This window comes from Rhipicephalus microplus, chromosome X, assembly GCF_043290135.1.
Source record: "Rhipicephalus microplus isolate Deutch F79 chromosome X, USDA_Rmic, whole genome shotgun sequence".
Taxonomy (NCBI): domain Eukaryota; kingdom Metazoa; phylum Arthropoda; class Arachnida; order Ixodida; family Ixodidae; genus Rhipicephalus; species Rhipicephalus microplus.
Window position 1 is genome coordinate 507,509,808 of NC_134710.1, and position 12,849 is coordinate 507,522,656.

Sequence of the window (12,849 nt, forward strand, 5' to 3'; positions counted from 1 at the left end):
TGAAATGGTTGGTATCACGTAGGTAGGAGGGTATGTAGGAGGTTTGTTCTTAATTAGGGAGTCTATGTAACTTGATATTGGTTTGGTGGGGGTACCTCTTCCTTAAATTATCGGTCGGCCGGGGTTTCCTTTTTTGTGTAAATTCAGAAGCATATAAAACCGCCCTGGTTTGGCACGGGCTGCAGTAAGTGCCCTAGAGTGGTTAGGATCTAACTTTCCGAGCTCCCCCAGATTATGGAGTGCAGTGGTTATAAATTTCTTGATGTTCTAGGTTGGATGCGTAACAATTGGTTTGTACAAAAATGCGTTGGTTAATTGGTGGGTACCCCCTTGAATGTAGTCGGATTCATTCATTACGGCAATTCCCCCCCCACCCTTTGTCTGCCGGTTTTATGACAATATCTTTTCGATCACAGAGTGACTTAAGTGCTTCATACTCCTTTCTTGAGAGAATTTGGGCTGCTGACGGTCTGTGTGGTTGTATTCTTGAAGTATGTCTTTTTGGGTGGCTTCGATGTAGGTATCTAGATGCTTCTCCCACTGATAGCTTGGTGTCCATTGTTGCCCTGAACTAAACAGTATTGACCAGTTGCACAAATGCCAGCAACGCTGGAAAAAGCCGGAAGTGTTCAAGCAACGCTGGGTTGAGCCACCATTGTGCATGAAACCAATTATAAAAACGCGCAAGAACACGCCGCTCGTTCGAGTGAAAAGAAGTGTGGATGCGAGATGGGCGCTTAATTTTCATGTGAGCATTTTTGTGATCCAGGTGCTAGGTATGCCAGCCAATTGCACAAAACTGCTTATGCACAATGGCGGACATTGGCTGCTTCTGGTGCATATGTACAGATGGCACGGCGACATTTTTTTTGCAACTCGTCTATTGTGGTAGTGGTTTCTCTCTGTGGTTGTTCGAAAAAGTATTCCTCTAAGTGAAGATCTTGTGCGAAGTTATCGAGGTCTTGTAATAAGGAGAACTGATCGCATCGGCTAGTAGTGGGGTAAAATGAGTCCGCGGAGATTACTGTTCGCTCATTTTATTTTTATTTTTATTTATTATATCCTCAAAGGTTCCGTATGGAACTTTACATGAGGGGTGGGCGATGAAAGGCGGTATCAAAAGTAAAGGTTAAGATGCAGTTGAGTCTGCTGCTTGTATGGCATTCTGAAGCGCCCAGAATCCGGATGACAGCCGCCTCTTCCGGAAGGTCATTCCAGTCTCGGGCGGTGCGCAAAAAGAATGACTGTTGAAATGATGTGGTGTGAGCACGTGGCGGAATTACAGCGTTTGGATGACTTCTGCGATGGCCTCGATGGACTGGTTGGATGAGCTGGTTGTCACGTGTGGCTGAATGAAAGAATTTGTGAAAAAGGCACAAACGTGCAATATGACGACGAAAAGCGAGGGTAGGAAGCTTTAACTGGTTTTTTAGGTTGGAGATGCTGGAGTAACGGGAGTAATCTGAAGCAATGAATCTGGCTGCTCGGTTCTGGACAGATTCCAGAATTTTAATATGATTTGTTTGGTGGGGGTCAAAGACGGCAGATGCATATTCAAGTTTAGGTCTGACAATGGTGATATAAGCGAGTAGTTTAACGGAAGGTGGTGCCATGAAAATGTTGCGGCGTACGTAACCAAGGGCACGGTTAGCGGAGTAAGCTATGTGATCTATGTGGTCACCCCATGATAGGTCGCTCGTAAGATGGACACCTAGATATTTGATTGAGTTAGTAGCAGCTATAGGACAGTTGTTGATGGTGTAAGTAGCCGGCGCGTAGTTTCTGCGACGATGGAAAGAAATGAGCAATGTTTTATTCGTATTCAGAGACATCAGCCAAGTGTTACACCACTGTTGAATGCGTAAGAGGTCATGCTGTAGGGAAGAAACATCGGTAGAGTTATGTATTGGACGGTAAAGGACACAATCGTCGGCAAAAAGACGAATATTAGATTGAACAGAAAGTGGAATGTCGTTAATATATATCAAGAATAGGAGAGGCCCGAGGACGGTACCTTGGGGCACGCCAGACAGAACTGGGGAGAGGTTGGAAGAAAGGTTATTAACATGCACAAATTGTTTGCGGTTTGTTAAGAATGCTTTGATCCAGTTGAAAACATACTGGTGAAGGCTTAGACGCGAGACTTTTAGTAGGAGACGAGAGTGAGGCACCTTGTCAAATGCTTTTTCGAAATCAAGAAACAGTGTATCAACTGGGATGTTACGATCTATGTGGAGATGGATGTCATGCAGGAATAATGTTAGTTGGGTCTCACAGGAGTGACCTTTACGAAAGCCATGCTGGTTTGGGTGAAAAAAACTTGCAGATGATAAAAAGCTGGCAACATGAGAGAAGATGACATGCTCCATGATCTTAGAACAAACACTAGTGAGCGAGATGGGGCGGTAGTTACCTGCAGATAAACGATCGCCCTTCTTGAAGACCGGAATGACCTTCCCAATTCTCCAGTCCAATGGGACTTCACCTGTATCGAGCGACTGTTGGAAAATGATTGATAGTATGGAACCAGAGATATGCTTAGTATTTTTAAGAATTTTGGCATTGATGCCATCTATACCACATGATGAAGAATTTTTTAATTGATTGATTACATTAACGATTCCCTCTGAGCTGAACTCAATCTTCGGCATTTGCGGAAAAGCAAAATGCGGATATTCAGGAAGTTCTCCGCTAGCTTCGTTAGTAAAAACGGAACAAAATGCAGAGTTCAAGACAGATGGAACGTCACAATCGGCAATAGGGGATCCAGAATTGTCACAAAGAGAAAGTGTAGTTTTATCATCCGGTTTCATTATTTTCCAAAAGCGGCGTGGGTTGTCCCGAAGCATGTTGGGTAGTGTGGTTGAAAAAAAGTTTCTCTTTGCCAATGCCAATAATGCCATGTATTCTTTGGCTGTACTTTTATACTTGTCCCAGGCTAGTTGAGAGTTCGATTGCCTGGCAGAACGAAACTGTCGTTTCTTCTTATTTTTCATACGTTTTATATTGACATTAAACCAGGGAGAACGAGATCTTTCACATATAGTGATTGTTGGAATGTAAAGTTTGATCAAGTCCTGCATCTTGGATTTAAATAAAGCCCAATTAGATTCAGTGGATTGTTGATCGTAAGTTGAGGAAAATTCACTATAAAAGGCTGCTAAGTCGTTGTTCATAGCGACATAGTCGGCTTTGTCGTAAAGAGTCAGTAATTTCTTCGATTTGACGCTTTTTTTTATCATGTTACCGGGAAACGTAGTGTGGATCGCGGTGTGGTCACTGAGACCGCTAATATAAGAAAGAGAAGAAAAGTTATCAGGATGTGACGTAAGCAGAAGGTCAAGAACGTTGCTTGAATGATCGGTTGTGCGCGTAGGAGAAGTGACAAGCTGTGATAGTCCAAACGTTAAGCACGTGTGTAAGAATTCATTGGAGACATTATCTGTGTTTTGGCAGGTGGATAGCTTGGACCAGTCAATGAAAGGAAAATTGAAATCGCCAAAAAGCAAGATGGGAGTACTAGGATTAGTAAGCGTTATCTCATGTAATACGTCATGAAAATCAGATGCAAACGAACTTTCAGAATTGGGTGAACGGTAACAGACGCCAATGAGCATATGCGGCGTGGTTGCGTGGCTGCGGACCCACAACATTTCTAAAGGCGTTTGCACGCTTACAAGGGAACATTGCAATTGACGATTAGTGGCTATTAGTACACCGCCACCGCGAGAGCTGTCCCTATCCTTGCGGAAGATATCGAACTCAGGCAGGTTGGGAAAGAGCTCAGGACTTGAGACCAGAGAATTGAGCCAAGTTTCGGTGATTAGTACGACGTTACTAGAAGAGGATGAAATGAGGCTGCTTATGGCGTCACGTTTCGGTATGAGGCTACGAATATTACTGTAAAGAATTGATACATCATGTTTAGAAGGCTTATCTGGGTTGCCGACTTTCTTTGCTAGTTGCTAACGTTTGTACTCGACAACAGTCTGAGTAGGATGATCAAATACGTATGTTTTGTTACCACAGATAAGTTTATCGTAGCGCAGTTTGATGGGCATGTTTTGAGCCTTGCCGAATTCAACCAAGCGTCTACGGGCCAAGCGCGTATGCGGAGGAAAATCTTCACTTATACCGTAGACAGTGCCTTTCAGCTTGCCGCCCCTAGAAAGAATGTGGTCTTTGTCCTTGAAATGGGCAAACTTGACAATTATTGGTCGATTCTTTCTGTCTTTAAAAGCGCCAAGCCTGTGAGCCCTTTCAATGTTGCGTGCTTGAATTGTTATATCAAGATTTTTTTCGCAATGCTGGATGATTAATTCCTCTGAATCGCGCCACGTCTCCGTTTGTTTGTCTGCGAGGCCATAGAACACTAGGTTGCATCGGCGAGATATACATTCCATATCTTCAACGCGAGCAGTCAGCTGAGATACCTGAACACCGCAGTTGTTCGTGACTGTTTCTATATTTTCAAGCTTGAGATTGATGCTTTGAATTGACTTAAGGTCGGATTCAATCTTGTAGAGTCTGTTATTGATGTCATTAAACTTTTTTTCGTTTTCGGACAGCGTCTCCTTAATGGAAGTTAATTGTTCGATCATAGCTGACTGCCCATTTTGTAACACTTTGAGCATTTCAAGTAAGTCGCCCGACGCTTTGGTAGCGGGGCCGGGATTAGTTTCGACATCACCTGCTAACAAAAGTACTCTCATCAGCATGCATGTACAGTCATATATTATCACGAGCGTTCGCCGTGGGCCCGGCAGCACAAACAATGCACGAGAGCTAGTACGCTTAGCATAGAGGCAATGCTGATTCGTTACCTGCGTTACGAAGAAACGAAGCCAGTTAGGGCGATGCATCCTTAACGTGCCGCCGGGCCCACTAGTCGCGGCGATGGTTTCACCAGGCTTTATAGACTTTTCCAAGGGGGAGGGTAATATGCTGGTCGCAGATAGCACGTAGTAAGTCCGATCCATGCGCGGGCCGTACCACCAAAGATGAGCCTGCCGCGCAGATGATTCTGCGCAGACTGTTTGTGCAGGCATGCAGCCATCACGGCCATCCTCGTGGAAACTGTAGTCACTGTTGAGCGTATCTGCAGGTCCGGGGTGCGGAACGCCGGCATCCTGTAGAACACCGACGGGCTGCCTCTCGATCCGAACCGGGAAAGGCTGCCAGGAAAGCACGACGAGCTGCGTTACGAAGAAACGAAGCCAGTTAGGGCGATGCATCCTTAACGTGCCGCCGGGCCCACTAGTCGCGGCGATGGTTTCACCAGGCTTTATAGACTTTTCCAAGGGGGAGGGTAATATGCTGGTCGCAGATAGCACGTAGTAAGTCCGATCCATGCGCGGGCCGTACCACCAAAGATGAGCCTGCCGCGCAGATGATTCTGCGCAGACTGTTTGTGCAGGCATGCAGCCATCACGGCCATCCTCGTGGAAACTGTAGTCACTGTTGAGCGTATCTGCAGGTCCGGGGTGCGGAACGCCGGCATCCTGTAGAACACCGACGGGCTGCCTCTCGATCCGAACCGGGAAAGGCTGCCAGGAAAGCACGACGAGCTGCGTTACGAAGAAACGAAGCCAGTTAGGGCGATGCATCCTTAACGTGCCGCCGGGCCCACTGCTCATGACTGCTAAGTTGAACGTTGAAGAGGTTAATTATGTTTTCTTCTATGTTGTGTGGCGTGTCTCGGCCGGTCGTTTAAGGTTTTATGCGTGCTACCATATTGTGACTACCACTGGTTGAAGGCCCTCTGAATTGTCTGTGTACAGCTCGAAAAGGTTCGGAAGTTTATCCCTCGCCATTTTTTCTATTTAACTTCTAGATTTTCTGCTGTTCTCTTTTTCTCAAAACGTTCCAGTTTAGCAACTTCTGCAGATGATAGAGAAGTATTAGATCTAGCTTGACGTTCCGCTGCCCTCAGAGACGTGAGCCCCCTTTCACATCACCCCACAACGAGTTGAGTTAGTTTAAGTGAAGCATATTTTATAATTAGAATAATTTCTTGAGTTTTTTTTCGTTAAAGTCATGCATCGAAGGGCTTAAATGATAGTTGAATGCCCTGAGAGACGATACCATATCGTAAATAAATTTTGAAGCTTCGCACATGTAGGTAAAGGCATAGACATTTATGAATAACTTCTCTTAGTTTAAGAAAATGGGGTGTCTGAAGTGTAGGGTGCGCGTCGTCTGTGGGGGAGGTAGTCAAAAGGTTAGAGTGATCAGACTGTCATAACCTAGTTGTGCCACAGTATTTCCGGAGATCGCACCTTTTTGAGGAGGGAGCAGATGTTTGTTCCCTGGGTGCTGGAGGGAAGTCCGATGGCTCGCAGCCCTTTGTGGTCGGTGGCGGGCCTTCTGAAGTGGAAGGGCCCTGCTCGGGTTGGGTTGACTGTTGTCTGGTTGACGGTGGCAGAGACTTTGATCTTGAATGTCTTGGTTTTCTGGCTCTGGGCCGTTGGCAAGGTTTGCTTCCCCCAGCCGTGGATGTGGCCGTCTCTGTATTCCGAGTTCTTGGTGCTGAAGTAGTGACATTCGGCGACGAAGTCGCCGTTGTCTCGGTGCATACAGGATGGGGCTTCGTTGCCTGTTTTCCTTTGGATGCGCAGGTGTTCTGATTGCTTGTGCGGTCCTTTGTGCGACCGCTTGGCTTCCCCGAGTAATCGACTTGAGCGCCTGTGCGAAGGTTAGGTTCGTTCACAATGGCTGGTTTTCTTCAGCAATGGGCACGTGGTTTGTGATGCCACTCTTTTGTGTGGGCATTTTTATATGTTTTATTTTTTTCTATTTTTTTCACAAAATGCACGTGCTTTGAGTAGGTGGAAGTCTGCACACGCATATGTGCACGTGCTCGTTGGACTGCATATTAGTGTGGACAAATTCAGTATATGATGGGTTGTTTGGCCACTCGATTGAATGTGCACCTGTTTTTTTTTTCTTCTTTTTTCTTTCTTTATTTTTTATATTTTCCATTTTCTTCTTTTTTTCTCATGAAATACACGTGTTATGCGTAGGTAAGTATACGCACACGTGGTCTTTTGACTACTTGTTTGACCACTGATTTGTGTTGTCACTTTTTCATTTTTCTTTCTTTTTTATCTCTCTCTCTCTCTCTTTCCCGGCTGGGCGATGGTATAAAAGCTAACGTGGTTGCTTTGGCGAGTTGGTACGACATGATTCACATAAAGAACAGCGCCAAAAAACGAGAGACAAGAAAAAGAAGGAGACAGACAGTGGCACTGAACTTACAACAAGATTTATTTGCCAGAGCCGCACAATATATACTTGGGCAGCTTCTAACAAAAAATGAAAATATAAAACAAACAAAACAGAATCCACCTAACAACCACATAGTCATCTTCACAACGCACTGTCTACTGTCAGTGCCACTGTCTGTCTCCTTCTTTTTCTTGTCTCTCGTTTTTTGGCGCTGTTTTTTATTTATTTATTTATTTATTTAAATACCTTAAGAGCCCGGAGGGCATTACATAAGGGGGGACCTTATACCTTCATTACATGTGAAGGTATAAAAGCGCATCGGAGCCCACTAAAGTTTTGTCTGATTAAGATTGGTTTCCGATCAAAACGTGAACAATAAACATTTTTTTAGAAGCGTATACTTATTTTTTCCTAATTTTACGGCAACCGAAGTCAGACTCTTCATAATCTGCGTATTATTCACAATGGCTGCCATCCACGCTTCTTGAAAACAAGTCATCTGGAAATTTTCTCTGCACTCTCCGGCTTGGGCCGTGTTGGGGGATTAGCAGACGAGGCATGTCCACACACAACCACTTCAACCCTTCGAGCCCTAAATCTCCGGCAATATATATATATATATATATATATATATATATATATATATATATATATATATATATATATGTGTGTGTGTGTGTGTGTGTGTGTGTGTGTGTGTGTGTGTGTGTGTGTGTGTGTGTGTGTGTGTGTGTGTGTGTGTGTGTGTGTGTGTGTGTGTGTGTGTGTGTGCACCGAACCTGCGATCTTTGAATGACGTGTTATTCGCAGGTTCGGTTGCTGCCCACGGCAAGTCATCTTTTCACATTTACACATTTACATTACAATTATGCCTAAATAATTTCCCTATACTTTCCTTCGCAATATTGTCTGTTAAATCTCAATAATATTGTGTCAAACATGAACAAATGAGCTCTTAAGTATACAGTTCTTAAGTATACAATTCATTATCGAGGGTCTCGTACTGGCAGACTTGGTGCCTTAAGGTTTTATACGAGGCTCTGTTGGTCACCTGCCAGCTCGTAATAAGTTTATCTGCTACGTGGCACCAAACAGGCTCATAAAGATTGTGCCACACTCGCCGCCATCGCTACAGGTGGTGCTGACTGGCACTCCCACGTTTAATTCACATATATACCCAATAAACTAGCTGGGGGAATAGCCGCCGTGGTTGCTCAGTTGGAAGAGCATCGAACGCGTTATTCCAAGGTCGCAGGTTCGGTTGATTCTCACGGCTAATGATCTTTTCACCCCCTTTTCTTTCTTTACATTCACATTACAATTTTGTCTAATAACTTCCCATATACTTTCATTCGCATTATTGTCTGTTAGATCTCATTATTATTGGGTCAAACACAGAAAAACTATCCCTTAACTGTACACTTCTTTCGTTAATTCATTAACGAGGGCCTCGTACTGGTAGACTTGGTGCCTTTAGGTTGCATACGAGGGACCATTGGTCAGCTGCCAGCTCGTAATAAGTTCACGTGCTACGTGACGCGAAACAGGCTTATAAAGAGTCTTATAACAGGCTTATAAGAGTATTCACCACTATGGCTATAGGTGTCGCTGGCTGACACCCCCAGGTTCAATTCACATATATACCCAATAAAGTGGCTGGGGAGATAGCCACCGTAGTAGCTCAGTTGGTAGAGCATCGAACGCGTTTCCTAAGGTCGCAAGTTCTATTTTCACCTTTTCACCCACTTTTCTTTGTTCACACTTACATTACAATTTGGTGCAATAACGTCCCCTACACTTTCCTTAGTATAATTATCTGTTCGATGTCAATATATATATATATATATATATATATATATATATATATATATATATATATATATATATATATATATATATATATATATATATATATGTGTGTGTGTGTGTGTGTGTGTGTGTGTGTGTGTCAGAACTTTAATCGGAGAAAGAAGTATGGGGAGTGGGTAGGTGGGCCTGTTCTTTCAATCCCACGTTAAGTGGGCGAGTGTGGGCTGGCCTCCGCAACACGGACGTCGGTGTGCCTTGTGGGGTGAATGGCATGTTCCAACAAAGGAATGGGATATGTGTGTGTTTTTGTATGGCACCAGTAAAAATTGTTCCGCCTGATTTGAGAAGGTTTTGGTGACTTTCTTCGCTCAAGCCCTTGGTGCTCAATGATGTCTTGCTGTAAAAAGGGGCTGCCGTCGCAGTGGTCGGCCGCTCGGTTAGTAAAAGCACGAACGGTGCTCTCTTCTCCTTCGTCGTAACTGCGCCAAACCACCCGCTGCACACATCAGCCGTAAGCACGGCGCGGTCACTGAGACACAAGGATTGAAGATGTATAGCCTGCAAATTTTGTAGCTAAAGGAGTGTTGTGAAGTACGGGTAGTGCAAAACGCAACAAAAGCAAGCGCGTAGCCAGAAATTTTTTTCGGAAGGGGACACCGCCTGGATTTTGGCAGGGCATTTGCGTAAGCTAGCCATTTTTCGCCCCCTATGCCATGGTGAAAAAACATTTCGGGGGTGGGGGGGGGGGGGGGCACGTGCCTGGTTACGCCCCTGAACGAAAGGAAGAAGCGTCGGAGTATTTCATTCTCTTAACGGAAGAATTCTTTGCTGCGAAAACGACGCAGTTCTCCAGAAAAGGCCAGACCCTCCGATGGTTTTTGTATGTTTTACAGTGAAATCTGTGATCAAAACTGGGGTCAGGCGCGATGCCCTAGTTGTCCGCCGCCGCCATCAGTGTCCGTAACCACTATCTCAGAAATAATTTTAAAAAAACCTTGTATACCAAAGACACAGTGGGGCTCTAAGCAGGGTCCGCTACGTGGCAGCCCAGTATTCTACCACTGCGCCACGCCGGTGCTTGGGACTTGTTCGCAAAATTGCGTTAAGCAGGCTCGATGTAGGAAAAATAATCGCGTTACTATGAGTAATAAAGCGTTTTAGAACAGAAAAACAACAACAAGTCGTCCCACAAATCGAATAACGTAGCGAGTGGGTCGTCCAATGCTCCAACCCACTGCAAAAGCTTGTTCTTTATCAGCTATTAACTGTGGCGCATACCCACTTCAGGCATAATTCCTCATCATCGTCAGTCACTGCTTGAACAATTGGCACAAAATTTCTGGCAAGTGCTTAGCAGATACCATGCTTCTCAGAAAAATAATGATAAATAGCATAGCGAATGCTGGCCCACAACCCAGATATTATTATTATTCAAGTTGTAGTAGGTACCCAGGCAGTGTGCTTGCAGCAGTTACCCAATGAGTGTTTGTTAAAGGCTATGAAAGGCCGCTGTTCTAGCTTTTACTGTGACTGTGCTGCGCTGTCCGCGCAAGCCTGGCGTTTTTCTTTTTTTTTTTTGATTGCGAGAACAATTATGTGGAGGCTCTGTACAGGCTTTCTTCATCACCGTCCTCTTCTGTATAAAGTCGAAATTTATATGATTTGTACGCGTATCACGCGAGTAAAACCTTGCGAGCTCTAGCGAAGAACACAGCTGAAGCATAAATGAAACAAGCTGCCCATCTACATCACACGGAAGGTGCATGCGATAACATCACTCCACGTGCGATGCCTGCCGTTGGTTGCTCCTCAACCGAAAAGGAAGCCCTGTCGGTCTTTTGCTGGACGAAGGAGTATGAAGAGACGCTGAGGTAGGAGGCAGCGTGGCACGATCCGCAATCGTGAACTTTGAATATAATGGCGCGGTCGCGAGTACTATTTCAGGAGGCATTGCAAACGACTCGTGTACCCTTCTATGCACCATGATATAGCTACGTAGCTAGCGCATGAAGGGTGAAAAGGGCATCGGAGAGAAGGGGAAGATCAAGGCTGAGCGTGCCAGAACAGTCGATTAAGGCCAAGTGTGCCGAAGGTAAAACAAGGCCAAGTGTGAGGTCATGGGGACAATAAGCTAGCGCGGCAAAAAGACTTTGGTGTGACGACCAGCAATGCACATTCTTATGATGACATCTACGGCGACACGTATGACTTGAGCCGTAGAAGTCACATTCTACGCGCTGACATATAGCTACGCACCAAGAGCATGAAGGGTGCAACAATGTCACTGAAAAGACTGCTCTTTTCCAGGAAGCAGCCGTATTCCAATACAGTAGCGTTTGGGGATTTCGCAAGTCTAGATGAAACAAAGTTGGGTGCCACCTTAGTTCGTTATGGGGCTGCGTGCTCCCACGGTGCGAAATGTGAAGTCACCGGAGGTTTTTCTGAATGTAAAGCTGTTAAAACCACCTCGAGCTTCGGACATTCTCCTCAAAGACCTGGTATCAAAACTGTTTTTTACATTTTTAATGTTGATTACACTTCTATACTGGACATTTTAGCCTAGTCATTTGAGTAATTTTAAAGGTGTATTGAATTGTGCAATGTAAATGCACGTTTTGTGGCGTTGTGCTTCATTGCCTATGGAAGTATATGCCTCAAAAATTTATCAAATGAAACCCAAGGCATCCAAGGTACATTAGGGAAATAATTCATCTCACTCGTTGCATAGAGCCCTTACGTATAAAAATTGTAATTCCGAGTGTATTGACAATGGTTCTTTATTTACGCATATTAAGTATTGTAGGATAAACTATAACCTAAAATGAAGGAGGCTAAGAACAAGTTATTGAGCAATGACTTGGCTACATTTACCAAAACCAAATCTATCAAGGTTTTAGAGGTAGATTAGTCTTGCATCACGTGTGCCTGCATCGTTTTTTGTTGATGAACAATCCTTCTAAAACCCTGAAAGAGTAAAGGCAGATGCCTTTATTATTTACATCAAATTGTTTTTTTTTTGCCGATAACGGCCTCACCCCTTCATTTTGCACGTGCAGCACACTACCTGTTATTTTTAATCTTGAAGTAAGCTCCACAGGAGTACATAACCTTATACCTGATTTTGAGGTCACGAAACACTCTGACCCAGACGGTGTTTCAAATATGCTTCTAAAGTGATATTCAGAATGGTGTGATAATTATCATATTTTATTATTTATAAAATCTATATTTCTGAAACAGTTCCCCAGCCGTTGAAATTAGCATACGTCATGCCCGTATTCAAGTCAATAAACAAGCAAATACCAAACTATAGAGCCAATATCTTTGTTTTTCACAAGGCTCAAACTTTTGCAGCATATGAATAAAAAAGACATTGTAGAATACCTAAAAGCACCCAATATACTTTCCCGATCACAGCATGGCTTTCAGGCTGGCAATTCTACTGTTACACAGTTGCTTGAATTTACGCACGAAATGGATTCTTCCCTTAACGATTGAACGTAATTTGATGTCACATTTATTGACTATTCTAAGGCCTATGACACGCTTCGCAATGCTAAACTTCTAGTTCTCTCACAAGTGTTTTGGGGACAACAAGCTGGTTAATTTAATAGCATATTACAATTGCTGTCGCGCTCAAAATTTGCTACGCGTAACCACGTGAAGTCGCCTTACGTACATATCATACCAGAAAGAGGCCTCAAGGCTGGGTGCTTGGTTCGCTTTTCTTTATTTGTTATATAAATGACAGATAAGAAATTATCGACAATACTCAAATTTAACTCCTAATGTATGCAGATCACTGAGTTTTCT

The 12,849-nt window shown here is 44.1% G+C and overlaps 2 protein-coding genes and 1 long non-coding RNA gene across 15 annotated transcripts in view; 1 reads left to right on the top strand and 2 right to left on the bottom strand.

Annotated features, from left to right (window-relative positions):
- The window catches only part of CAP (Cbl-associated protein), a 1,014,121-nt gene that overhangs the window by 433,606 nt on the left and 567,666 nt on the right, over positions 1-12,849 (top strand). The gene's annotated exons all lie outside the window — the stretch shown is intronic.
- Positions 1-12,849, bottom strand: part of LOC142776774 (uncharacterized) — a 96,424-nt gene that overhangs the window by 58,603 nt on the left and 24,972 nt on the right. The gene's annotated exons all lie outside the window — the stretch shown is intronic.
- Positions 4,428-5,651, bottom strand: LOC142776772 (uncharacterized). Its single transcript, XM_075881121.1, has 2 exons — positions 5,365-5,651; positions 4,428-5,195 (listed from the first exon to the last, which is right to left on the bottom strand). Exons 1-2 carry the CDS (start codon positions 5,634-5,636, stop codon positions 4,913-4,915), a joined length of 555 nt encoding a protein of 184 aa, XP_075737236.1. The 5' UTR covers positions 5,637-5,651; the 3' UTR covers positions 4,428-4,912.

Excerpts from the sequence above, each read along its gene's own strand:
- LOC142776772 (XM_075881121.1), bottom strand. The coding sequence starts at position 5,636 with ATGAGCAGTGGGCCCGGCGGCACGTTAAGGATGCATCGCCCTAACTGG. Across the intron at positions 5,196-5,364 it reads CGGCAGGCTCATCTTTGGTG|CTCGTCGTGCTTTCCTGGCA; the intron begins GTACGGCCCGCG and ends TTCGTAACGCAG.